This window comes from Chelonoidis abingdonii, chromosome 6 (genome assembly GCF_003597395.2).
Source record: "Chelonoidis abingdonii isolate Lonesome George chromosome 6, CheloAbing_2.0, whole genome shotgun sequence".
Lineage (NCBI taxonomy): Eukaryota > Metazoa > Chordata > Testudines > Testudinidae > Chelonoidis > Chelonoidis abingdonii.
Window position 1 is genome coordinate 46,856,039 of NC_133774.1, and position 26,988 is coordinate 46,883,026.

At 41.4% G+C, this 26,988-nt stretch overlaps 1 protein-coding gene across 2 annotated transcripts in view; it reads right to left on the bottom strand.

Annotated features, from left to right (window-relative positions):
* Positions 1-26,988, bottom strand: part of SCAMP1 (secretory carrier membrane protein 1) — a 90,569-nt gene that overhangs the window by 34,918 nt on the left and 28,663 nt on the right. Inside the window, exons 2-5 of one of the 2 annotated variants that reach the window (XM_032774494.2) lie at positions 19,983-20,060; positions 12,245-12,349; positions 11,833-11,944; positions 3,725-3,853 (exon numbers count right to left, since the gene is read on the bottom strand). In XM_032774494.2, the coding sequence (XP_032630385.1) occupies positions 3,725-3,853; positions 11,833-11,944; positions 12,245-12,349; positions 19,983-20,060 (424 nt within the window). The remainder of the gene's footprint in view (positions 1-3,724; positions 3,854-11,832; positions 11,945-12,244; positions 12,350-19,982; positions 20,061-26,988) is intronic. The other variant, XM_032774495.2, reaches the window with a different exon arrangement.

Here is a 26,988-nt window from a genome sequence, read left to right on the forward strand (position 1 = left end):
ACCACAGCCTTGGACTCACATAGTGGCTTCAGCTGTTGCCCCCAGTTGTTTTGGCCTTTGAAACTCTTCAGAACAAGACTGAGAAACTTAACATCAACAGATGAAGCCTTTTGTAATGGGGCAGAATGGATTCATTCTGAGAGAAGAATGGATTACTTATGGTAGAATTCAGTATTCACCTTGTAAATTAATCCTGGAAAATGCTGAAAAACCATCTTTCCACAAAGACGTGCAGGTATGGCAGATTAGAAATGTTTACGCTCACCCACTCTCCTGACTGAGCCCACTGCAAGAAGGAAGGCCCTCTTAATAAAGAGAGCAAACCGGAAAGGCTGTTCTTAGCGAGGAATCTGAATCTACCGGATGAAGTGCTGGTCTTCTTGAATCCTGTCAGGAAGAAGTTTGAAACATCCTGGAGCCAGCAAGACAGGGCAACAACAGGTCATGAAAATCATCCAGAACATACAATGCTCTCCAGACACGTGACCTCAGCAAAGAAACCATGCTTGAAGAAACGGTGCTGTTCAATTCACATGCAGCCAGCCTCAGATTAAGGAAGTTGGAAGAGCACAAGCCCTTGAGACAGTAGGTGCTGGGTCTCAGTAAGTGTTCAGAGATGAGGGGAGGAGAGAAGGGTTTATCAGTAAGATCATCAGGTCTGAAAACCAGCAGCACAGGTGCCACCACAGAGCAAGCAAATATAAGAGGTTTGTCCCACCTGCCATTCCTCAATCTCCTAGGCAGAAGAGGGAAACAGCATCCCAATTCCCCACTCCAACTTTATATAAAGCACCATAAAAGGAGGATACAGGAGTTGAACATCCAAGAACACAAACATGGAAGCTTGGCAAACACCATCAAGATAATCAACCCAAAACAGCGTGCCTCAGACTTTGGTAAATTTAAAAACTACGATCAAGACTCCCTTCTCCCAATATAGTTTGTGACTGAGCCAATCTGCAAGGATGTTATTGTGGCCCACCAGATACAGGCCCTCAGGAAGCCAAGATAGGCTTCCACCCAAATTCTCAGGAAGCATGGCCTTTGAAAAATGAGGGAGTGCTAAGAAAATTCCCCTAGTGGTTGACAGAAGCTACCACTGTTCTATTATTTTAACTTACAAGAACATGGGAGTTCAGGGAAAGAAAAGCGCTCTAGTTTAGTGAGGCACAACCCAACAGATGAACATAACAGAGATCACTAAATGGAAAGGGAGGGTTGCAAAGGCCAGAGATACATTCATGCCCATGGAACTAAACCCACACAGGCTGTTAAGTGTACTAGCATATTTGGACTGCTCCTTTCAGGGAAGGGGCAGAGCTTCTCTACTAACAGATAGGGACTGAAGCTAATGAAGCATCTGAAAACAGGTATTCAGGACCACACCCAAACAGGGAAGTTTCTTGTAAGGAGTAAAGTAGGACTAGGTCAGTTTACTCAGGAAACCAAATTGAGACATATATCAGAGCACCCTGTCCTGCATACTTGCAGTTGGGAGGACTGAGGGTCCCTGAATGAAGATAACATTGAGTTACAGATAAAGATGAGAGTTGGCAACCAAGTCAATTAACATCTTCAGAAAACAGCCTGTCACTGAGGAAACAGCAAGGGTCAAGGTGTTAAACTGAAAGGTGTTACTCAGGGCAACATGCAGACAATGACATGGAAAAGTGTGTCTCTAAAATTTATCAAACAGAAACAGACACCTGAAAACAGACTAGAGGACTATTCTGGCCTTAGAAGAGGCTGAACAGCTGCCAGGGAGCTGAACTTATCAGAACTGAGGCTGGTTGCCATTATGTTCAGGGGCCGCTGGACCTTGTGGAGGCAGAGAAGTTTCTGAAGAGCTGGGTAAGCTCTGAAAAAGCATCGCAAGCTGAGGAAGGATGATAAATACCAAACAAGCAGGCAGGCAGCTTGCTAAGGCAATGAGTACTCCCAGAGGGTACTCTCGTGAAGTGGAGACCAAACCACCTAGGCATCCTCCTAAGTAGAATGTGTCACAGAGTCTAATCAAATGGCCAGCCTCAGACAAGGCCCACCACATAGGGTGGGGAGCACTGAGAGATCAGGCTTCCACTCACTTCCCTTGTCCTTAAGCAGACTTCTCAGGTTCCCAGACTTTTGGCCTTACTCTTTTCTCTCCTTTTTTTTTCTCATCCCCTCTTTCTTCCATAGTGTGTCTGCAAGACAAAGAAAAGGAATGAGAGGCCAAACTAAGGAAGACACAAGGAAGCCAAGTTAAAGCTTCCATCTTCCAAGGTGAAGAGAGAGGAGGTGTGGTTGAAATTAATATAATCGGGGCAGACCATCAGAACTCTGTCTCCTTGCTTCCAGTTATTGACATTATAATGCTGTCTGTTCCTTAATCCACTGTTGTAGAATGGGAGGAGAGAGAGAGAGAAAGAAATACAGTGTTATTATAATTCCCATTTTGTTTTCCCCACCCTCCCCAAGCTTGAGGTTTGACATTTTTAGAAATCAGCCCCATAAACGGCTGGAGTTAGAAACTAATGCTGATACCATTTGAAATACTGAATTCCAAGCTTTCAGACTGGATATGGATCTTAAAGCTATATCATACTTATTAGAGTGACTAGTTTTGCATTTTACAATGTTTTTGTTTTTGTTTGTTTTTGTTTTATAAAGAGTGGTTATCCAATAATAAATATAACAAGTTGTGGACATCAAACTAGAGTAATTTTCCTAGGTAAATACTGAAAGCTGACTACTTTTGATTCACACATGGAGTTCAAGTTAAAAAAAAGATTACCAGGTAAATAGGTAAGGGCGTCCAGATTTGCTCAAACTGTAACCCTATTGGAAAAGTGAGAGGAGCATGAAACCCACATCTGTGTCTAACAAGGAAAATGCCGGCATACAAACACGATAGTTGTGGTGTAAACATACCATATCCAAGCAGCCACAAGCAACTGGAAAAGATGATACTGATCACAGCACAATGTACATTATGAACTTGTATTACATTTTCCCACTGGTTGCCGGCAAGCTGCTATGATCAAGACAGAGCAGTGTATTTTGAAATAGTACAGACTAAGCACAAAGCCTGCAGAGACTATGCTTTGAGTACCTCTGGTGTAGACAGGATAGTTTAATGTAGACTATATTCTTTTGTTTATTTACACCAAAGTATTTATCTTTTTAAATAGACTAAATCAACATTTTTACAAATTATTGTACAAGTCTAATGTGAACAATCACAAGGCTATAAATTCTAAATGTGACTGAGTGGCTAGAGCACTAAACTGGGTCTCAAGAGACCTGAGTTCTATTCCTGGCTCTGCCAGTGGCCTGCTGGTTGACTGGGGACAAGCCACTTCACCTTCCCCAGTTTCCCCATCTGTAAAATGTAAAATGACACTTAGATCCCAATAGATAAAAGGAGGTATTGATGAAAATCACTGCAAAAGAGCTAGGTATTACTACTATATTTAATTTGAAGTTTTAGGAAAACTTTTTTTGCTGGGGTTAAACTTCCACTTATGTATAAAAAACACAATTAGAATTAAGGCAGTCAACATTTGGAGATTAGTTTTATTAGTCTTAATACCGAAGCTATCCTTAGCCATAAAAAAGATTATTTCATTTCAACATCTCACTTTACACTGGTGTTAAAAAATAAAAACCTTTTGAAATGCAGATGTTGATTAGGTCAAAATAGCAAAACGTACCGACTGTTAGGGTTCAGTAATTTTTTACTTACACATCCACAAGTAGTACATAATCTTTACTGTCTTCTGGAATTCTACAGGAATGTCTACAGAAAAATCCTGGTAGAAACAAGGACCCACTGGAAAATTCCCAGGCAGAGGAGGCCAATTATTTTTCCTGCCTGCAAGTTAAAAAAAAAAAGTTTATAATACAATTTTATTATTTTCTTCTCTCTGCATATTAGAAAGAGATTTGCCTATTAAATTTGAACTGTTTTGTTCTCAAATTGCCTTATACATAGGACTCCTGCAGACCTACTAATAAGTTGAACTAAAAACACAGAGTCTAACAATCCACTCTATGAAGATGACAAACAGCAGAGCTAACTGATAATGGAATGCAGCTGGACCAAGGAAAGAACAGAGTCGTCACTGGTCTGTGAAGGTGACAGATGGGTCTCATGAAACAACAAGAAAACAGAAAAGTTCCCCAACTACTTCAGGTAAAAGAAGTAGGAGCAAGCAGAACAGAAGCCCTCAAAATTCCCTGTATCTACAACTTAAGTGTACATGCCCCCTCCTGTGGTCCACACTCAGCAGGGTCATGTAGAAGGTTGGCAAATGAAGAGCATCATAGCATCAGATCCACTGAGATGGCTGTGGTACCTGGATTTGGTAAACAAGTCCCTGTCTCTTTCTCTCAGACTCCCATTAATTCTAGATCTGTGAACAAAAGGCCCAATACTTCATGCGGATCTAGCACAGTCTGTTGTCTTAACTTTGCTGAATAAAGCAGGGCGGATGAAAATCAATATTTTGTTTTTATTTTAAAAAAGACTTATTAAATTTAAAACATTTTATTTCAATTATATACTTTTAAAAATAAAAGTAAATTTGAAATTATGATAGCCTATCCAATTTACTATAATCTATTAAAACATTTAAATTAAATAAAAAATAATATTCAAGCAATATATGTTTCCTGTCAAGGTTTTAGAGACAGTAAAATCACTGAGCTGGTAGAAGTCACTGATTGGCTAAGTACTTGAACCAAATTTCTGTTTATGTGCTAAACCAGCTTTTGACAGCAACAATCGGTTCTGTAGGTTCAGAGAGAATATTTTCTTCTTTTCAGCAAACTCAACTAGTTCCAGCCAATGACTAGTTCATTAAAATTGGGAGTTAGAAAAGTAGGAAACCTTGTTTTCCCTTTTCAATCTATGAATAAAAATGAGGTATGAGAGGATGAGATCTACCAGTTTTAAGAACTTGAATGACATGGTGACCAGAAACAATCAAGTCAATCCTTCCTTTTTTACTTATGTATCTGGAATATTTAAGGTAGTCTTATTTAACCATTAAAAAGTATTTTAAAATACTGTTTTTGTGGATTTTTAATTAAATTCCAATTTCCGTCCAAATGCAGCTTGACAAACACATCACATGTAAAACATTAATCATGTAGTAAATAAGAAATGCATCATTCATCATTTTCTAACACAATAAAAATGTAAAAATTAAGAATCTGAATAAGTATGTTATGCTACATAACTGCTTAAATAAATATGTTTAGAATAGATATAGCGTATCTTCCTGATTAGGAAAAAAGTACCACCAAATTTAGTGTAGAGGCTACAGTTAGTTGTAAATTAACATTTTAATGATTATACCAACCAATAGCAATCCATCTTTCTTTATGGAAATGACTAAAAAATGCAAAATTAAAATCAATGCTTCAGATCAAAGATTCATGTTAGCTGATTTAAATCACGATTCAAATCAATCCACTCACTAAGTGCACAAGCCTGAAGAAGAGGGGCTTATCAAGTAAAGTGATCTCTTCTGTGGTGCAGTCAAGAAAGCAACACACATCAAAGGTCTACCACTCTAAGGTTTGGAGAACCTCTGTGAACTTGTGTGACAAAATGAGGATACTGCTCATCTAAGACATGGCACCAGTCATCCTGGATTTCCTGCAAGCTGGTCTAGTCATGGGCTAGAGCAGCATTTCTTGCATGCGGCCACCAATGGATTTTTTTGTGGCCTTGACAGCCTCCCAAGCACGAGTGGAGATGTGAGGGTGGGGAGGGGAGAAGATATAGCCCCTCCCTGTAGCTCCCAGCTGTTGCTCCTGAATAGCTGTTACCAAGGGCAGTGAGATGCACCACCTTGGTGTTTGTGCTGGCACTGGCAGCAAGGATGGGCACCCTGTACACTGCCTCCTCTGGAGACACTAGGCCGGTGTGCGCAGTGCCAGAGACAGCTCTTATCACTGGAGGTGGCTGTGGTGTTTGGCTGCTTGGGTGCTCCCCTGGCAGTTCTCTTCCACCCTCCCGGACAGGGTACAGGGAGCCTGGGACTCTGCAGGTGGCCACTGAATGCCCGACCCATCTTCTCCCGGGTGGGCTCTTGCTGAAGGGCCATGGAAGGCAGGGACAGACAAAGGGGTTGGCGCTTCCCCCTCCTGGGGCCACACTCGCTGTTTACAGTTGCTGTAGCTACTGGAGCAGCTCAATGTGGCAGCTCCACAGCAGGGTGAGGGAATCCTGCTCTATGACATGCTCCTAGCACAAGAATAGGAGCAAAGTCAGGGTAGAATTGTTGTACAGACCAACAAAAAGCAAAAGAAACAACAAAAAAAGATAAGAACATGCAAAGCACCTTATTTGTGTTACTGTTGTGTTAAGGTCCAGTAAAGAATTGAGACAATTGTACATTATTTTTATTACTGAGTCTTGCAAAAAAACCCTACATAAAATCAATTACTACGGCTGTCAATTAATCGCAGTTAACTCACACCATTAACTCGAAAAATTTATCACAATTAATCACACTGTTAAACAATAAAATGCCAACTGAAATTTATTAAATATTTTTGGATGTTTTGCACATTTTCAAATATATTGATTTCAATTACAACACAGAATACGTGTCCAGCTCTCACTTTGTATTTATTTTTATTACAAATATTTGCACTGTAAAAAACAAAAGAAATACTGTGTTGTAATTGAAATCAATATATTTGAAAATGTACAAAACACCCCAAAATTTAAATAAATGGTATTCTACTATTGTTTTTAGTCACTTGACAGCCCTATAGATTACAGTGCTTTGCATGTGTATATGTGCATATTTGTGTGTTTTTCCTAAAGTAATTAAGTATTTTAGGAAAAACGTCAGAGCAGCAGGGCCAGTAAGAGCTGATGGCCACACATTGAGACCACCAAAAAAAATTGTTGAGAACACCTCAAGGCTAGAATCTCAGTTCTATTAGAGTTCAGGCTGTAGCAGCTCTTGTGCTCAGAGGTTCAAACAGTTTCAACAGCATGTTACCCTAATCAGAGGTGCCAACTTCCTAATGTGCTGGGGGGAATGGGAGCGAGTGCTTACCATGGCTTGCCCCCACTCCAGCCCTTCCCCTAAAGCCCCACCCCCACCCTGCCTCTTACTGCTCCTGCCCCCTCCCCCAAGCAGGCCCTACTCTTGCTCCTCCTCTTCCCTCCCAAGGCGTCCTACACACTGCAGAAAAGTTGACTGTGGCAGACAGGAGGCACTGCGGGATAAGGGCTCATCAGCGAGGCCGCCAGCGAGTGGGAAGTGCTGGGGGGATGGGGAGGAGCTAACTGAGCATGGGGCTGCCGACAGGTGCTCAGCATCCTCCATTTCCCCCCCCCCCAATGCATGCTCCAGCTCCCGCGGAATCAGCACCTATGACCCGAGTTTCCTGAAGGCTATAGATAAGCTGAGACTGGTAAATAGTTACCTGATTTCCACAGGGAATTGAAACATCATCATTAGTTTTAATTTGTACTACTATGGCATCTAGGAGACCTAGTCATGGACCAGGACCCAACTGTGCTTGGTGCAGTATGAAACAGTAAAAAGGAGCTTACAATTTAAGTATGCGACAAAAAAAAACAAAACAGACTGATACAGACAAATAGATGGAGTACAAGGATACAACGAGACTGTAGCGGTGAGCATAACAGGCATGCCAACAGCCTAGACATTTTCAATTTTTTTGTAGGCGTCACAGCAAAAGGAAAGTTTTGAGGAGCGATATGAAGGACGATAATGAAGTAGCTCAGGGAGTGCCTTCAAAGTACATGAGGAAGAATGAGAGAAAACAAAAAGGTGCTTCCTTGAAAATGTAGTTAGTGGGCAATGGAGTCTGGCCTCCTGGTATGTGTCGACCCCTCAGTACAAATTAGAAATGATAGGCAGAGTGGAGACTGACCGTGTGTGCACTCTGTATCTCAAAGCAGCACTCTAAACCCCCCCATATTCAACACTGTCATACAATTATGGCATGTTTTATACAAAGTATGCCTTGTGAGGTATCATTTTAAAGTCTTGATCTGCTGCTCCTGTGTGCAGGCACCACCCCACACAGTTCCCATTGGCCAGGAACAGGGAACCGCGGCCAATAGGAGCTTCAGGGCAGATATCTGGAGGCACAGCAAAGGCAGCACACACAGCATCCTCCACCCCCTCCTCCCTCAGGGGCCGCAGCGCTTCCTCGAGCGGCGCAGCGTGGGGCCAGGGCAGGCGTGCAGGGAGCCTACCCTGACCCATGTGTGCGCCGCTGCCACCCTGGAGCCGCTTGAGGTAGGCGGTGCCAAGCTGGAGCCTGAACCCCATCTGCTCCCCTTCCCCCACCAACTCCCTGCCTTGCCTGCACCTCGCACCCCTCCTGCAACCCAACTCCCTGCCATGAGCCCCCTCGTACACTCCGCACCCCTCCTGTACTCCAACCCTCTGCCCTGAGCCCCCTCCCGCAGTCTGCACCCCTCCTGCATCCCTGCCCTGAGCCCCTCCTGCACCCCAACTCCCTATCCTGAGCCCCCTCGTACACCTCATACCCTCCTGCACCCCAAGCCCCTGCCCTGAGCCCCCTCCCACAGTCCACACTCCTCCCGCAACCCAACCCTTCCCTGAGCACCCCCATATACTCCACACCTCTCCTCTGCCCCAATCTCTTGCCCTGAGCCCCTTCGTGCATACAGCACCCCCTCCCACACCCTGCACTATCTCCTGCACCCCAACCCCCTGCCCCAGCCCTGCATTCAATTTCCCCACCCAGACGTGGCTCTTGGCCCAAAATGTTTGCCCACCCCTGATTTAGTGAGAAGAGGAGAGTTGCAAAGTTTTCCTGGAAATCCACTACTGTATAAATTTTTCACTATTATAAGATCACACTGTAGGCTCGGGCTCTGCCAGAATCCTGGACCGAGACACCGACTGCCTTTCACCTGAACCTAGAAATCATCCTACCCACATTTGGCCCCAACTCCAAGACTCTGACAGAGAAGGCTACATTATCTAGAAGTACACAGAGCCCTATAGATTTGAACAGGAAGGCAGGCATAGTCTGGGTAGTCTCAGATACTTCAATCCTGCACCAGAATTTAAAGGTCAAGTTGTCTCTTAATTCACCATATCTAGATGGATTAGAGAACAGATTAATTTCCTGTTGCAACAGAAATTTCTAATCAACAGAATCTTTTAAATCTCACCTTTCCTGTTTTACACAGATTTACAAGACTAGCTAATAGACTTCTGCCGACACTTTTGTCAAGCATTACAGCATAGGATTGCTACTGTGACCTTTTGCAGAAGGTGATGCAAATTATAATACCACCCAAAGTAAAAAAATAAACTGCTTTGGAAAGTCCCAGGCATCAGTACAAAAGACCCAAGAATGTGGGAAATATTTTCTAATTAATTTTCTTACGTTGAAATAATCTATACCAATTCAGACTCTTATTCTGTAAAATTTAGGTGCCTGCCTCTCTTATTACTGAGAGTTTTAATGCAGAGAGTCACCAACATGTTCAGATTTTTCATAAGTACTCAAATTGTTAATGGCTATTAAATAATAATGTCTGAATTTTTTTTTATTTGGTACAGCTTTCAAAATATTCAGCTGAGGACTGCAAGATGACTAGAGGGCATACAAGAGGGTCTCACATCCCACAAGAGGTTTCTGTCTCCAACTACTGGTTGGAAAGACATACAATCCAAGATCCAGTCTTGATGGGCAAGGTTGCATTTTTCAATTAAGTTCTCTTAACTAATACATGTTAGCTTCTCCAAGGCTAAAACAAGGCCAGCTAACAAAGCTTCAAAGTGCAAAGCACCTGCATCTTAACTGCACTTTTCAATATCGTTAAGCTAAATCCAGTGAGCTTTACACACTGACAAACACATACCCAATATACTCATCAAAATATACTCCAAGCATCTGGACTAGTACAAAAGAGATTAGTAAAGAAAATTAACAGGTAAGGAAATTTTCTCCTTCACTTGTGTCACATAATTCCCAATCTACCATGCCTCTCGTATCCAAATGATAAAACCTAACCTTTCCCCTTTTGATCCTTAGGGACTAATCTTTTCTCTTTCCAGTGATCCAAAAGAAGCCTTCAGATTCCTCATATTTCTCAGAACCCTTGGTGCTCACTGCTGCAACATAAGAGAGGCATAGTAAGAAACAACAGGTCCCAGGCATCCTGAAGCATGTCTGGGATCTCAAAGTTCCCTGTTCCTTAAGATGCAGTAGAAAGGAATAAGACTTTTCCTATGGACCAGAAAAGACAAACTGAGGGAATAAGACATATCAGACCATCAGTATAATTTATCTGTGAAGAGGATGAAGGGCAATAGGTGGAGGGGAAATTTTAAAAGACTACATACAAGCCAACGAATAAAGAAAACAATCGGAGGGAGAGGGGGAAGATAGACAACTAGCAGAAAAAAAAGACTAGATTATCAAAAAAGTAATGGTGATTATAGAAGGAAATTTTATCTGCAATTATTTTTCTTTACTAAAAAAATAACAGATCCCCAACTACTGGGTCCTTGATTCCAACAAGTGACTGACAGGAAATTCCCCAAATATTTGAATTCTCAAGTTACTAAGCCAGCTGAGCCAACTCAGTTTGTAAGTGGCCTGCTATGCTTTCAAATGACAGTTTATTTTCTGAGCACTTGGAAAATCCTGCCAGCCAAACACTAAGGGCCCAGACCAGGTGCCAGAATCCTACCATATGCAAAAAAAATAAAGTCACACAAATTCAAGATTTTGTATTTGTTGTTTTTTCCTTGTTTCAGCCTGAACCTTTTTTTAAAGCAGACCATCCCCACATCTGAAATTTCCAGCACAATGTCCAGGTTACAACTTGCCATTTTTATACCATGCTCCTCAGTAGCAGGTTTCTGCAATTAAAAATTTGCACTAGAAACACTAATTTTGCTGTGCATCACATTTACTAAAGAACAACTAAAGACGAGTGCACTGATAGTGAAATTTAGCAATAAGGTATATAGCAGGACACTGTCACCTTGCCAAAAAAAAAAAAAAAAATCAAGTTTTTGTCTGAACTTTTAACCCATTATTACAATTAACACTCAAGATAATTATAAATTAAAAAAAATCAGACAAAAAGTTTTCACTTTTTTTTTCTCCAGTTTGCATTCTCTTCACATTGATAACATATCATCAGTTTTACTGTGTCAGCTCTTCAATGACGAAAACACAACTACCTCCATGTTTGTATAGTGACTAGCATACTGAGATCCTCATCAGGGACTCAGGGCACTACCAGTAATTGATAATTATCAGAACATTTCAATTATTTGTGGGGATCTCCCACCCAGCAAAATAGGACAGAAAAAATATCAAAGATAGGAAAATTATTGTACAATGACAAATATTGGCAGAAAAGGAATCAGGCAGGTGTAGTATATGACACTACTTTTAATTACATTTTAAAAATTTGAACGGTTTCAAGTAGTTAATATTACTTTAATTTAAACCAAGAATAAAAACCAATAGTTAATATAGTTCCTCTGTTGGTTTCATTATAGCTGGTTGTGTACTGGGTGCAGATGCAATAGACATATATATTGATTTATCAAAACATTACGTTACACATTTGCACTACAGAAGTTCACCTCAAAAACAAAGCGTGTGATTTTTTTATGCAGTCTTCTGAAAGGAATAGATTTCTTTTCCTGAATGAGATCCTAAAAATAAATACTTCAGACCTTTGTTTTAAACAGGCAAGCAGAAAACAGAAGTAGTTTCTCAGAGAAACTCAGAATTTCAGAGTTTTAAAACTTAAATCTCTAATAAAAAAATTAAGATTGTGATGCATACCACCCTGTCGATTGAGATTCTGCATTTCCCTTTCTCTGCGATCTAGTTCTGCTGCTTTTCTTTCTAATTCTTCTTGGCGCTTAAGCAGCTCAGCCTGGGCCAATGCATGCTCCTGAGGAAAAACAAGCACTGTTAGATATCAACAAATACACAAACTTGGAATTTTTCTTCTTTCATATATGTTCTTTAATTATGTTGCATTCTCAGTCATGAATCAAGATAGACCTGCTATTTTAATTAATGAATGCAACAACTTGTACCAAATTACAGCACATATTTCTGTAAAGCATAGCACTGGTTATGGAAAGCAATGCTGCTTTATAAAATTAACATTGGCCTAAAAGAGTACTTTTATATATGCAATTAGAATTTCTTTTGCCATTAGCCTATTCCCAAAATGTTATATACAAACCTTTGCTATTTGTGTGTAAGCAGGAGGTTCCTCTGTTGGTTTCATTATAGCTGGTTGTGTACTGGGTGCAGGTGCATTAGGTATTTTCACATTTGCTGGTGGAGGCTAAGAAAAGAAAGTAAAAATTATAAGACGACACTTTCACAAACAGATACTTTACACTATGGAAGACTAAGAGATTATCTACTGTACTATTTTTTATTTATTTTTTTTTAAAAAGGACATAATAGATAACCAAAAATTCTGTGGTAAGATGCCTGCAGTAACACTGATCTTTAGGAAAAAAATAATTCCTTCTTCTATGATAAAATATTATTTATACAATACATTACTTGCCAGAGATGCAACACAGCATTTTATAAATAATTATACACACAACACAGGAGTTTAAACCGATTCAGATATGAACTAGGGTGAGTGTAATTATCAGTTATGGGAAGCCCAGGAATTAGAAGTGACCTATTTATATAATAAATAAATAGGACAAGGACTATTTAACAGTGATCTATAGGAGTTTTCCTAGCACAGACTTATGTCATCTATTGAATAATTAGTAAGGTAATATACCCTCCTATTCAATTTTTCAAATCTGAAGATAATTGTTCAGTGTTCATAGTCTATTTTTAATATCTCCATTAATATTTGCTTTTACAACTTATGAATTTCAGGCATTATAAGCACTTTTCAATTATCTGCATGAAGGACTGGTTACAGTTTGCTTTTAATGGTTAAAAAATAACCTTTCTGGTTGTGCTATTCCTCTCTCACTAATTTCAATATCCCTCCCTCTTCCTCTTTATCCTCTATGCACCGCAGAAATAATGCCTTCATATTTTCCCAGATTTCTGACAAAGATGGGACTTGAACTGACAATAGCTGGATAGGTTAAGGTCAAAGGACTACAGTTTATCCTCTGGAGCTACCCCACAGCAGTGAAAATTTTAATGCTGGAAACCTTTTGGCTCCTCTTTCTGCATATGTGCAGTGTAATCCTTTTACAACAGAACCTCCGAGTTGAACACCAGAATTACGAATTGACCAGTCAACCACACACATTATTTGGAACTGGAAGTACATAATCAGGCAGTAGCAGAGACAAAAAGAAAAAGCAAATACAGTATAGTACTGTGCTAAACGTAAACTACTAAAAAAAATTAAGGGAAAGCAGTATTTTTCTTCTACATAGTAAAATCAGAAAGCTATATTAACTCAATGTCAGTTGTAAACTTTTGAAAGAACTACCATAATGCTTTGTTCAGAGTTACAAACAACCTCCAGTCCCGAGGTGTTCGTAACTCTGAGGTTCTACTGTAGTTCATGAGCCTTAGGAACATTAGGTTTGAGCCTACCTAGAGATACAGATTATCTTGAATACCATTTTCATTTTTGCTCCTCCAAAATGCTAGTGGGTGCCATGTACTCTCCAGGGGTATCCCTCAAGCAAGTGAGCCTCCTGTCCCAAGATCAGAGTCATGGTATGATTCCTTGATCTGGGAAAAACAACATTAAGAAATGTAAGAACAGCCATACTGGGTCAGACTAGAGGTCCATCTAGCCCAGTATCCTGTCCGACAGTGGCCAACACCAGATTATACAGAGGGAATGAATAGAACAGGGCAATTATCAAGTGTTCCATCCCCGGCCATCCAGTCCCAGCATCTGGCAGTCAGAGGCTTTGGAACACCAAAAGCATAGGGTTGCATCCCTGACCACCCTGGATACCAGTTATTGATGAACCTATATTCCATTAAATTTATCTAATTCTTTTTTGAACAGTTTATACTTTTGGCCTTCACAACATCCCCTGGCAATGAGTTCCACAAGTTGACTGTTTATTGTGTGAAGAAGTCCTACTTCTTTGTGTTTTATACGTGCTGCGTACTAATTTCATTGGGTTATCTGAAGGGGTGAATATGGAATATGTTATTTACTTTCTCCACACCATTCATGATCTTATAGACCTCTAACACAGCCACCTCCCCCCTCAGTCACCTTTTTTCCCCAAGACGAACAGTCCCAGTCTTGTTAATCTATCCCCATATGGAAGCTGTTCCATACCCCTAATCATTTTTGCTGAACTTCTCTCTACCTTTTTCAATTCTGATACAACTTTTTTGAGAGGAGGCAACCAGAGCTGCATACAGTATTCAAGATATGGGCATATCATGGTTTTATATAGTGGCATTAGGATATTTTCTGTTTAATCTATCCCTTTCCCAGTGGTTCCTCACATTGTTAGCTTTTTTTGACTGCTGCCATACATTGAGCCATACATTGAGCAGATGTTTTCAAGAACTAGCCACAATGACCCCAGCATCTGTTTCTTAACAGCTAATTCAGATCTCATCATTTGTAGGTATTGTTGGGATTAGGGGTTTCCAATGTACATTACTTTTGCATTTGTCAACACTACTAAACTGTCAACCTTCAGAAAAAACTAATACCCAACCCTTTTCATCAGTATCTCAAAGAACTATAGAAAGGAAGGTAAGGATTATTATCCCTATTTTACACATGGGGAAGCTGAGGCACAAAAAAGTGAAGTGACTTGCCCAAGATCACCCAGTGGGCTAACAGAAGAGATGGGAATAGAACCCAGGTCTCCCACATCCCAGTCCATGTTCTATGCACTAGACCAAACTGCTTTTCCTCAGACTCCATAATAGTGCCCTTTTGAGTCCAAACCACAATTCTGATTCCTAACTCATATCAGTTCTGGTGCCCAAAATTCAAGAAGGTTGTTAATAAATTGGAGAGGGTTCAGAGAAGAACCATGAAAATGATTAAGATTAGAAAACATGTCTTCTTGTGATAGACAGAGAGCTCAATCCTTTTAGCTTAACATAGAGAAGGCTAAGGATGGCTTGATTACAGTCTGTAAGAATCTACGTAGGGAACAAATATTTAATAATGGGCTATTCAATCTAGCAGAGAAAGGTATAACGCAATCCAGTGCTGGAAGTTGAAGCTAGACAAATTCAGACAGGAAATAAAGTGTACATTTTTGTCAGTTAGCATACTTAACCAGTGGAACAATTTACCAAGGGTCATAGGGAATTCTCCATCCATGACAATTCCGAAATCAAGATTGAATGTTTTTCTGAAAGATATGGTCTAGGAATTATTCTGGGGAAGTTTTATCGGCTATGTTATACCAGAGATCAGACTAGATGATCAAAATGGTCCCTTTTGGCCTTGGTATGGATCATATCTGAATACAGTAGCCAAGAGAACTAGAAAAAAAACTCAGATATTTCTCTCATCTCTCCCACTAGTGCAAGCCTCACTGAGTTTACTCTTTTACTATATAAAGTTTGAAATTATGTGTAGCAAAATATTACAAATAATCAACTAAACAGTTAATATTCTAATCTGATAACTGAACATTATAAGGGACTCACCTCATGGGATCCATAAGGTATAAAGTATAAAAGCTTGTTTGCAAGCATTGATTAAAAATAACCTTGTGTAAACACTCCAAGAATAATTGACTTTTTTTTGCCACTTCCTGTAAAAATTAGCACATAAGAAATCAATTCTCTCTCTAGTTTACAAGCACTCCTACACATCTCTAAATAGCCTTTACATTTACATTCAAATTTAACTACTCTGAACACATTCCTATTCTTTAACTGAAGCAGGTCACCTGGCCTAAGAGTGGTAAGGGTGTCTATTTTAATCCAGTAATACTCTGTTGGCATGACAAATTATACAAATGTTATCAAAATATGAAGAGAAACCTCAAGAATATGTGATTGGAAGGTACAAACTGACCAAGATTGTTACTATTTGTATTACATTAACACCTAAAAGCCTAACAAAGATCAAAACATTGTGTGTATAGTACCCATCCATAAAAGAGCTCCTGCCACAAAAAGAGTCTATAACTGAAATATTGTAGTCTAGACGTGGCTTCTGTTTGCATGGTACTTTATGTACCTTAGTCTACAGCTCTAGTTTAAGGTCACTAATTCTAGTCTTGGCAAGGCTGCAATAACTGCACATTTTACTATCATGAGGTAGTATGCTAGTACAATACGGCTGAGCAGGTATATTTAAGACTATAGCTTGTGGCTTTTAATTTGTTCTTATCTTGCATATTTGGTGTTCAAACATCTACTATCTTGATCATTGTTCAGTTTTAGGAAGAGGATATCTGCTCTTCTGGACAGTAGATTACTATCAGCATGAGCTATTTAACATCATGTGCAGAAAAAACTGATAATCTTTACTTGTTAGGGAAGGGATGTTTAAGGGAAACAGTGTAGAGGGAAAGGATAAGGAAGAGCTAGATCTGTTCCAGAGTCATTGCTGCTGAAGTGTGTGTGCAAGCAAAATATTTGTTTGCAGGACTGTGCATTTATTGTCTGTTGGGGATTCAACCAGTTAAGAGAAACAGTTCATAACTAAACAAAACCTAGAAAAAATGGCTCCCCCCCCCCAGACCATCTGCTCCAACAGCATTTGTCCAAAGACAGTAAGACACACAACCACTCAAACAACGAAAACCCACAGGAGCAACATACAGGCTCCAGTTGGCAAACTCCAGCAACAGCAGAGGCATCAGTTTTGAAAACAGAAAGTGAGCATATGAACACAAAACCATTGAGGTTCACAGACATTCAGTAAGCGGCAGAGTATTCCCTATCTGTCAGACTGTGTAACCGGACCTCCATTCTAGACATCCATTAGTTTTGTTAAATGAGTTTTCATTTATACATTATATTTTATTTGGATTGGAGTTTTCATAGAATCACAGAATATCAGGGTTGGAAGGGACCTCAGGAGGTCATCTAGTCCAACCCCCTGCTCAAAGCAGGACCAATTCCCAGCTAAATCATCCCAGCCAGGGCTTTGTCTAGCCTGACCTTAAAAACATCTAAGGAAGGAGATTCCACCACCTCCCTAGGTAACTCATTCCAGTGCTTCACCACTCTGAGTGAAAAAGTTTTTCCTAATATCCAACCTAAAGAAATTGAACTCACAACCCTGGGTTTAGCAGGCCACTGCTCAAACCACTGAGCTATCCCTCAGCCCTGAAATTTACTAGCAGCTTCTAGATTAATTGACTACCATGTAACCTCCTATAATCTTGACTAATGTCATATGACAGGGCCAAAAACAGGGCCAAGTGTCTTACCAGAACACTCATACTCCACATTTTTATCACAGGCATCTATTAAGCACTTTATTTTACTGGTGTTTAGTTGAAGTCCTGAAGCTAGGAAAGATTTAATCTTGCTTGTTAGGCATCACATAGACTGAAAAGGGTGGGGCTGAAAAAATGCCTGTTTTATTCTTTTATGCCAAGCATAAAAACGTAATTTAACAGAGCTAACTGAACTTTTAATTAACAAAAAAGAAGTGGCCCTTTTTTCCTAAATGGAAGTTTTCATAAGGAAGTTTTTTGGTTAAGAACTCTCAGCTTATTTTTGTTTGTTTAAAAAAAAATGCTGAAACTAGAAAGTTTCTGCCAAATATGTACAATTTATTTTTCCAAAAATCTCTACAATCTAAACTGGTTTAATTGATGTAGGGCTTGAGGGAAAACCAGAGACCAGGACATAGCAAAGAGGCTTCCAGGAAAAGTAGTGGCAGGCTGAGGGACAGAGGAAGAGAAGACTCCCCCTGAATGTAAACTGGCTCTTTTAATCCCCCACCTCTTTTCTTAAATCTAAAGTGAAACCCTGACCCTAATTTGTCAATCAGCATATCCCAACTGAGAATGCCACTGTGGCATCTTTCACCACTAACCAGAAATTAAGAAAACTTTCTGAATAGAAAAGAGTCAGATTTCTAACTGAAATTTTCTGGGACTTGATTTAGTAAGGACACCTGTGGTTATACACTGTCATGATAGTAATGTATAGACAAGATACATTTCTTCATAGCTTCCTACTATAATGAAGCTGAGCATGTTTGTTACTTGCCTTTAGCAAGAAAGGCTGTCAAGGAAAAAGTCCCTCCAAATAAATGCTGCTGCTGTTGCACTTCAGGTATAACATCTGTATAAGAATTAGTTTTAAATAAAGTATTCATAAACATTGGCATCTCACAGATCCTAAAATGAACAATTGTGCTAACGTCTGTCACTAAACTCAAACTTCCCCTCTCCCTTCGCACCACCACTTACCACAAAAAAAGGACACTACTCTAATTTTGTTATTTGACTGTCATCTAGGATGAGGCCCCATCTGGATACAAGCTCTCATATGCCCAATTAAGTGCTATTTTTACTCCTCCCCTCGAGAGAACAGATTCAAAAGTTAAAGTGCATTTTAAAATCATACAAATTTACAACTGCATAGCTATAGCTCCGGAATTCTCTAAGAGGAATAATATGAGGCAACTACAGATAGCTAGATTCACTTTGCATATTTTCCTGTACAGTAACTCCTCACTTAAAGTTGTCCCGCTTAACATTGTTTTGTTGTTACGTTGCTGTTCAATTAGGGAACATACCCATTTTAAGTTCTGCAATGTTCTACTGTTATGCTGTTTGGCTGTCTGCTTTCTCCACAGCTGGCAACCTCCCTACGCCTCCCCTCACCCCTGCACCTCCTGCCCGCCGGCAGACCCCACAGATCAGCACCTTCCCTCTCCTCCCCCTGCCTCCTGCCTGCGGCAATCAGCTGGGTTGCGGCCTTTTTGGAGGCAGGAGGGAAGGGGCGGGGGACTGGGCTCGCAGGCTCCCCCTCCCTCCCGAATACCGCAAGCCAGCTGATTGCCCCAGGCAGGAGGGGAGTGAGGGGGAGCCTGTGTCAAGTCCTTGCTCCTCCCCCCCATCTTACTTCCTAAATGCCGCAAGCCAGCTGATTGCCCTGGGCAGGAGGGAGGAGTGAAGACTCAGAATGCCTCCCCCTTCCTCCCCTGCCTCCCGCTGCAGCAATCAGCTGGCTTGCAGTGTTTAGAAGGGAGGGGAGAAGAGCCAGGACGCAGCATGCGAAGTAAAAGGGAAGGAGGTGAGGGGGAGAAGAGGCGGATCGGGCCGGCTGAGGGTTGAGCCCTCCCGCCCTTGGTGCTTGCAGAGTAGGGGAAGCTGCCCTGGAACCTAACTCGCCCATTTACATTAATTCTTATGGGGAAATTGGATTCGCTTAACATCGTTTCACTTAAAGTCGCATTTTTCAGGAATATAACTACAACATTAAGTGAGGAGTTACTGTACTAATCTATATGGACCTGCAGCAAGACTGCTATTCCAATTCTTGGCTTCGAAAACACAAACCATCAAAACTGTCTGACAGTAATACAAGATAGCTGAATATCAACCAAAGAATAAGATGTTAAATTTATTTTATTTACAATTTAAGTCATATTTTAACCTAGGACTGAAAGATTAGTGCACAAAGTCATTATACCACAGAATTTCCTTTAAATAGTATTTTAAACTTGCCATTTTTTGTTATGACAAGTTGTATAATATTGCTTTTACACATCAGCAATATCGAGCAGTTCTCTGCAGCCACACCAACATACGTGTGCACACACTGATTCTTTCCAGGTAATTTTTGAATAGCCATGATAAGACAAACTAGCAACAAGTCACGTGCTTAAGTCCCACTGAAGTCCACCCACATGACAAATCCACCACATGTCATTAAGGGCCTATCTTCTATTTTCCCTCATTTCCTTCACATTCCTAAGAGTGCAACTTCCAAACTTTCTGTACAACAGTTTTCCAAAGAACGCTCAAAAATAATAAGAGCATATTCAAGAAATAAACTAATGTGCTTACTGTTCTGGAATCTGAGAAAGGATTGTACTCGTCTAATCCCGGTGGAACATTTCTTGTCACTTGTGTAACTGAAGGATCCTAGAAAAGAAAAGTTATGTAAAAGGTGTGCATACATACTAAAACTAGTGACAATGCCTATACAAAAAAGAGTCGAGACTTTCATTATGTTAAATTTGGTTAGCAGTATACAACTGCTTTCCTGATTATATACTTTTTGAGCCACAACCATATTCTCACATCAGCTTTCATATAAACTGCTCTGCTATACATTTCATGAACTGACAATATTAAAGAAATTATTTAGGAAAAAAAGATAAGGAGAGCCTGACTGTTAATCTGGTTTTACCCAGGGTACGTCTTCACTACCAGCCGTATCGGCGGGTAGCAATTGATTTCTCAGGGATCGATATATCGCGTTTCATCTAGACACAATATATCGATCCCAAACAAGCTCCTGTCGACTCCAGAACTCCACCAACGCAAACGGCGATAGCTGAGTCGACAGGGGGAGCCGCGGACGTCGATCCCACGCCATGAGGACAGTAGGTAACTCGATCTAAGATACTTCGACTTCAGCTACATTATTCACGTAGCTGAAGTTGCGTATCTTAGATCGATTTCCTCCCCAGTGTAAACCAGCCCTTAGGATCTTTCCCCAACATCTCTCTTACGGTCCAAGTGTTCCATTCATTTCAGTAGAAGGTTAACTAGACTTGCAGAATACCACAAAAGGGTACTGATGTATTTCTTCTCTAGATAAATATCCATTTGAATATAGGTAATAAAACTTATGCATACCATATCCAGGATAAGACAACAGCATTGGTGCATTAGGTAAGAGCTAACGCAGGGGTCTCAAAACACACAGCCTGCAGCTCGCATCCCCCCAGCCTACCTCCAGGCCAGGGGTGGGCAAACTACAGCTGCAGGATTGCCCCCCTCGAGCCCCGCACTGCTCCCTGAAGCCGCTGGCATCACGTCACTGTGGCTGGGGGGGTGGAGCAGAGGGCTCTGTCCATGTGTTGCCCTCACCTCCCCCGCAAAGGTCCCATTGGCCAGGAATGGGGAACCATGGCCAATGGGCGCTTCAGGGGAGGTACCTGTAGGCGCATCAAGCAGCATGCGGAGCTCTGCGTCCCCCTCCTCCAGGGGCCGCAGGGACATGGTTCCAGCTACTTCCCACAGCGGGAGCGGGAGCCTGCCCTGGCCCTGGTGTGTGCCACTGCCACCTGAGCCCAAAGCCCTCCTGCACCCCACCCCCCAACTCCCTGCCCTGAGCCCCCTGCCTGCACCCCCAACCCCTTGCTGCATCCCAACTCCCTGTGCTGGGCCTGCACCCCAACCCCCTGCCGCACCCCAACCCTGCCCTGAGTCCCCTGCCGCATCCCACACCCCTCCTGCACCCTTAGCTCCCTGCTGCATCTCAACTCCCTGCCCTGAGCCCCCGTCACACCCCTCATGCATCCTCTGGGGGCAGGGAGAGGGCAGAGTTGAGGTGGGGACTTCAGGGAAGGGGTAGGAAGAGGTAGAGCCTCATGGAAAGGAGGGATGGTGGTGTCAGTGATGCGGCCCTTGGGCCAAAGAACTAGCCCTCATGGTCATTTGAGTTTGAGACCCCTGGGCTAACGGAATGGAGACACACTGTAAATTTAGCCTGAAATTTACAATTTTGTTAACTATATACTTCATAAATTTTAACCAAACAGAGGTGTTTCTACACTTTTTTCAATTCACTGCTCAATCTGAGAGAAATGAATAAAAGTAAACATGAAAAGTGAATTTGTATTTCTAACATGTTCATGTATTAGTAACAGCTAAAAAATTCTTTATCGATAAGATTTAAGTCAATGTCTCTAAAAAAAGACTCAGGACAGGACAATGATCACCAGGGCACAGAAAGTACCTGAAGCTTCCTTTGCAAAAATATAGTCTTTGATAGTTCCACAGTAAAGCTGGTTTTCATTTTTGTCAAAACAAGAAAAGCCCTAAATATATCTGCTATTCCTAAATCTACACCACATCATTCCATCCTGATCTTCTTATAACACTCAATTGACATGAGCTAAAAGCTGCTCTATCAGATAGCTAATTTATAATAGGAAAGCCCTTTAGAGAAAAGCTGTCGAAAACCTGTGGTGAGAGGGAAAAACTGTATCCTATCCACAGAACCATCTGAACTCCTCAACAAGACATTCAAAAGGAGGTCAGATGGGGGGAAAGAGACCTTTCATTTTGCCTCCAGGCTTTTCTCAGCCTAGCTTTCTCCCTGAAGCCTGTTAAGAAAGGAAGCAGAGAGGAGGAGACCTTTTCCTCAAAAGGCAAATGCGGTCCTAGGACATGGCTGGGACTTACATGGATAAATGCTAAGCCTAACTACCCGTCAGAAATCTGAAATAAAAGGTTGAAGTCTTCCTCAGCAAAGCTCGGCAGCAGGAAGGTCTGGTTCCACCACTGGCTGTGGAGGCTGTTTCAGGGGCAGGGCATTCTCTTGCTGTCAGTGACCAACAGGTTCAGTTCTGCCCCCAAGCTGAAATAACCCTTGTAATGGAACTGTGGACCGCAGCACGATAAAGAATTGTTTATATTCCACCTGAGATCTCCTCTTTTCCAAATGCAGTTTTGTTTTTTTAAACAAAAGAAAAAAAAATCTAGTTTTTACAAGAATCTAGCTCTTCTAATCTCTCTGTAAAGAGGGCCATCTCCATAACAGATTTTAATTATGGAACCAGACTTGAATGTAGTGTTCCAAGTGAAACATCACCAGTCCCTAAATAAATGGCTAGAGTAACTTCTTATGGTCTCTCCACTTCTCAGGATTGCAGTGATTGCTGCTCAAGTTAAAAAGTTGTGCTTTAGCATAACAGCAGGAAAAAAACTATTTCTCAAATTTCAACTGGAGATCATACAAAAGCAGGCTTCATGCTAGCTCTCTGAACGCAGAGACAAACACCATAATGAAGAATTAAAAATGCAGTAAATGAAGTAAATATTGACTTAAGCGCTAGACTTTGAAGAGAGGATACAGAATAATTTTTAACTAAATATGAAACTTTTATAATTAAACAGCATTACAAAATATTGAATATTTCATAGAAGCCTTTCAGATTGGGAAAATGGTTGTGTAATAGAACCTTATCTAAAATAGAGAAATGTACAATGTACAATCAATTAAAATAAATTTGCAATACGTAGGTGCATGCACAGATTGCCGGGAAGAGTAGGAAGAGAAACAACTGATAACTCATCCCTGAAGTTTTAGGGCAGTGGTTCTCAAACTTTTGTACTGGTGACCCCTTTCACATAGCAAGCCTGTGAGTGTGGCCCCCCTCTATAAATTAAAAACACTTTCTTATATATTTAACATTATAAATGCTGGAGGCAAAGCAGGGTTTGCGGTGGAGGTTGACAGCTCGCGAGCCCCCATGTAATAACCTTGCGACCCCCTCAGGAGTCCTGACGCCGTTGAGAATCCCTGTTTTAGGGGTAAGCCCCAAAATCTCAATTATGTGCTGGTGTAAGCTCCAACAGTGTCAATTTTAGGTCACCAAAAGTTACCGCTGTACCCTCCTCATGCACCCTATTATCCACCCCTCATACGTCCACAGCTACATTTTCTCACACATATACATAGGCCACGCATGCACCGCCTACATTATTCCCAAATCCTGCCTACTCGGGCAGTCCTCATCCAGTGACCCAATTTTGGATCACCAGCTAAAAAGTGCCCTCTGTCACATACACACTCTGTCCAACAGTATTCACACACACTCTAGTAATTTTCTGATTGCTGGTTCTGCAACTTCTCAATCTACAAAACAGTCATGTTTCAACAATAATGAGTAGTTTGCCAAAGTATCATCACCACCAGCCGGGGCTGCAAGCAGAAGGAACAGAACTGACAGTTAAGCACTCAGTCCCTCAGCTACCAACTTCTCTCCTTCCCTGGAGTCTCTCAATCTAATAGGGCCTGGAGAAAGCGGGAGGCAGCTGAGACCTGATGAGCTATTAGGAGTTAAGTTACTAGGCTATTCATCTCCTGCTATAGGCTCAGATAGAGAGCTATCCGTGTCTTGCCAGCTGATGATGTGAAGAGCAAAACTTCCAATAATAGTTTGCCAGCCAAAGAGCTGTAGAGCTGGAGGAATTACTGGAGTTACGTGAGGGGAAAGCAGGAATAAAGGAAATTTTTAAATACAGTAAGCAGAGGGCAAGAGTGTAATCTTTACTGTATTATCCACAGTGGGATTTCTGACAGCCTGTAGAGCCACAGCGGGGGCGGGGAAAAAACCAATAGAAGGTATGGCAAAAAGGACAAAAAAAGAACTTCCAAACAGTGAACTAAGCATGTCACCAGCTGAGGGAGCTGTCACACCTATTTAGGCAGGATGATTCTTGTTTAAGAAAGCACTAGTGGGGGCACAAGGGCAAGCCTGTGGCTCTCTCTACACTGTGGAGCCTATGCTGGCCTCAACCCCTAGTGTAGACACTGCCGACACCAACAGAAGGAGTTTTTCTACTGGTGGAGTAACAACACTTCCCTGAACATTAGCTACGTCGAAAGATGCACTCCACATCTACAGTCAGGGTTTTGGCAACATAGCTCTATGTCGTCAAGGATGTGTTTTTTCCCCCCCATCATTGATGGATGTAGATATGCAGGTAAAACTTTTAAAGGAAGATCAAGCCTTACACTGACTGAGGTTAGCTAGCTGTGGATGCATTCAATTGTTTGTACTTCAGTCAACTGTTTTGCACTATCTGAACCACAAACAATTGTGTTCTTTAGTGTAAACATAACGAAAAAGTCTTCCAAGCATGAAGATTTAAGATATTGAAGTGTACTATTTTCTTCCCTGATGTTATAGTTCTACACTAAAGATTCTGATGTGTTGGACCATAGGCACCAACTCCGTAGGTGCTCCAGGGCTGAAGGACCCATGGGAAAAAAATAGGGGGTGCATAACACCTATTAGCAGCCAAGTTCCCCTCCCTCCCAGCATCTCCCGCCAGCCAGCAGCCCATCCCCTCCCCCCTCGCCCCAATCAATTCTCTCCCCCTCTCTCCCAGCACAGATCAGCTATTCTGTGTCATGCAGGAGGTGCTGGGAGGAGGCGGCGGAGGGCATGGGGCATGCTTGGGAAGGGGATGAACTGGGTGGGAAGATGTGTGTAATAGGTGGGGTGGGGTGGATTACAGGTGGGAAGAGGCGAGGTGGCCGTTTGGGGCAGGGGTGGGGCCTCGGGCAAATCCAGGATTCAGCACCCCCGGGGCAAGGAGAAAGCCAGTGCCTGTGTGTTGGACCTCAGACAGACAGAGTTGTGAACACCACTTACATTTAATGAATCCATTTCTGGCAAGAATTATATGCTTTCTGGTGTATTTTGAGAGACAAGAACAAAAGCCAGGCATCTTCAATCAATGCAGACATGTAATTATCTCATGAAAGTAACAATTGTTTCACTCCCATTATAAAATGACATGTCTGAGGTTCCTAAACTTTAACAATCTGTGAATCCCTTTCACTAAAATGTCAAGTCTTGGGAACCCCCTCCTAAAAATCAATATTTCCAGGGATTTCCTCCTTTACCTGAGTATAAATTATAAAAGCAGTGATCTTGGAAATATATAATTTGTTTTCATGACATGCTTATTACACACTATTTACTATTAATGATTAATCATCACAGTATTTGTATTACATTATGAAAATAGCAACACTCTTCCAAGATCTCACTTTCGTGCTTGTATCACTTTGAATAAGCCTGTTATAAGACAAGACTCCTATGTTTCATCAAGGAGTATCAGATGTGAAATAGCATGAAGGTATTTAAGAAGCCAGCTCAAAGAGTTCCTCCTACACAAGCATTCAGGTCTTGAGCAGCGCAGGCAAACAACTTGTTCTTCATAATAATTTAAAAAACAACACTAGCTGCCTATTTAATTTTAAAAACAGCAAAAAAGATCCATCTCCCTTTCCATTTTTTTATAAGAAGTCTTGAAGTTTAAATCTCCTCAGTGTGACAGATATGCTTGCTTTGATCTGCTTAGCTCTTGGAAGTCCAGGGGCTCTGGGCTGCTGGCCTGGTGCTGCCCAGGGTCCCTAGGGACAGCTCTGTCCGCTATTAGGGATTCTTTTACTGCGAACCCCCTGTAACATTTCTTGAACCCACAGGGGTTCACAAACCCCAGTTTGGGAACCACTGCCATACATTAATCATGTATTACAGTAACAGAAAGAGACAGTCATCATTTTACAGTTTGCAGAGATGTGGAATGCTAGATAAGTCCAGTGGGTGACTTAGTAGCCAGCCCCCTACTGAAGCATATAGTTCAGGGGTAGACAATAGGTGGCGTTTGAACTGACCCCAAATCTTTTCCTTAACATTATTGGGTTTTTAAAAAAATTATTATCTACTCTGGAGTCTGGACTTCGACTATACCTTGACCAAGAAATTTGGACCTTGACAAGAAGTAACTTACTACCCCGATATAGTTATTACACAATTATCCTAAGTAATTTACTTGCTTGAAGAGCACATTTTAATCTTGACTTTTTCCAAATTATCAATGCACTATTACAAAGATGAACTCAGTCTGGTTCCCACAGTACAAGGATGGCAAGTGCAGTGAGTATAATACATCCCAATCTAGCAACCCTGTCTGAATAAATGAAGCAATGACAGGCTATGGAGATAGCCACTCAGCTTATATAGATTTGTGAAAAGTAGAAAAAAATTAAGGCTGCTCAGGCTCATTTTAGAAGAGTGGTTTGTATTTACATGTAGTACACATACAACAGTAAATATTCAAAGGAAGAAACAGTGAGAATAGGTTATTTCCATCCCTCCCACCCCTACAGTTTCTGAAAATGCGGGTATGGCTACACTTACATTTTTGCAGCGCTGGTAGCTACAGCTGTGGTCGTACAGCTGAGCAGGGCCAGCGCTGCAGTGTGTCCACACTGACAGCGACCAGCGCTGCAGTGTGTCCACATTTGCAGCGCTGT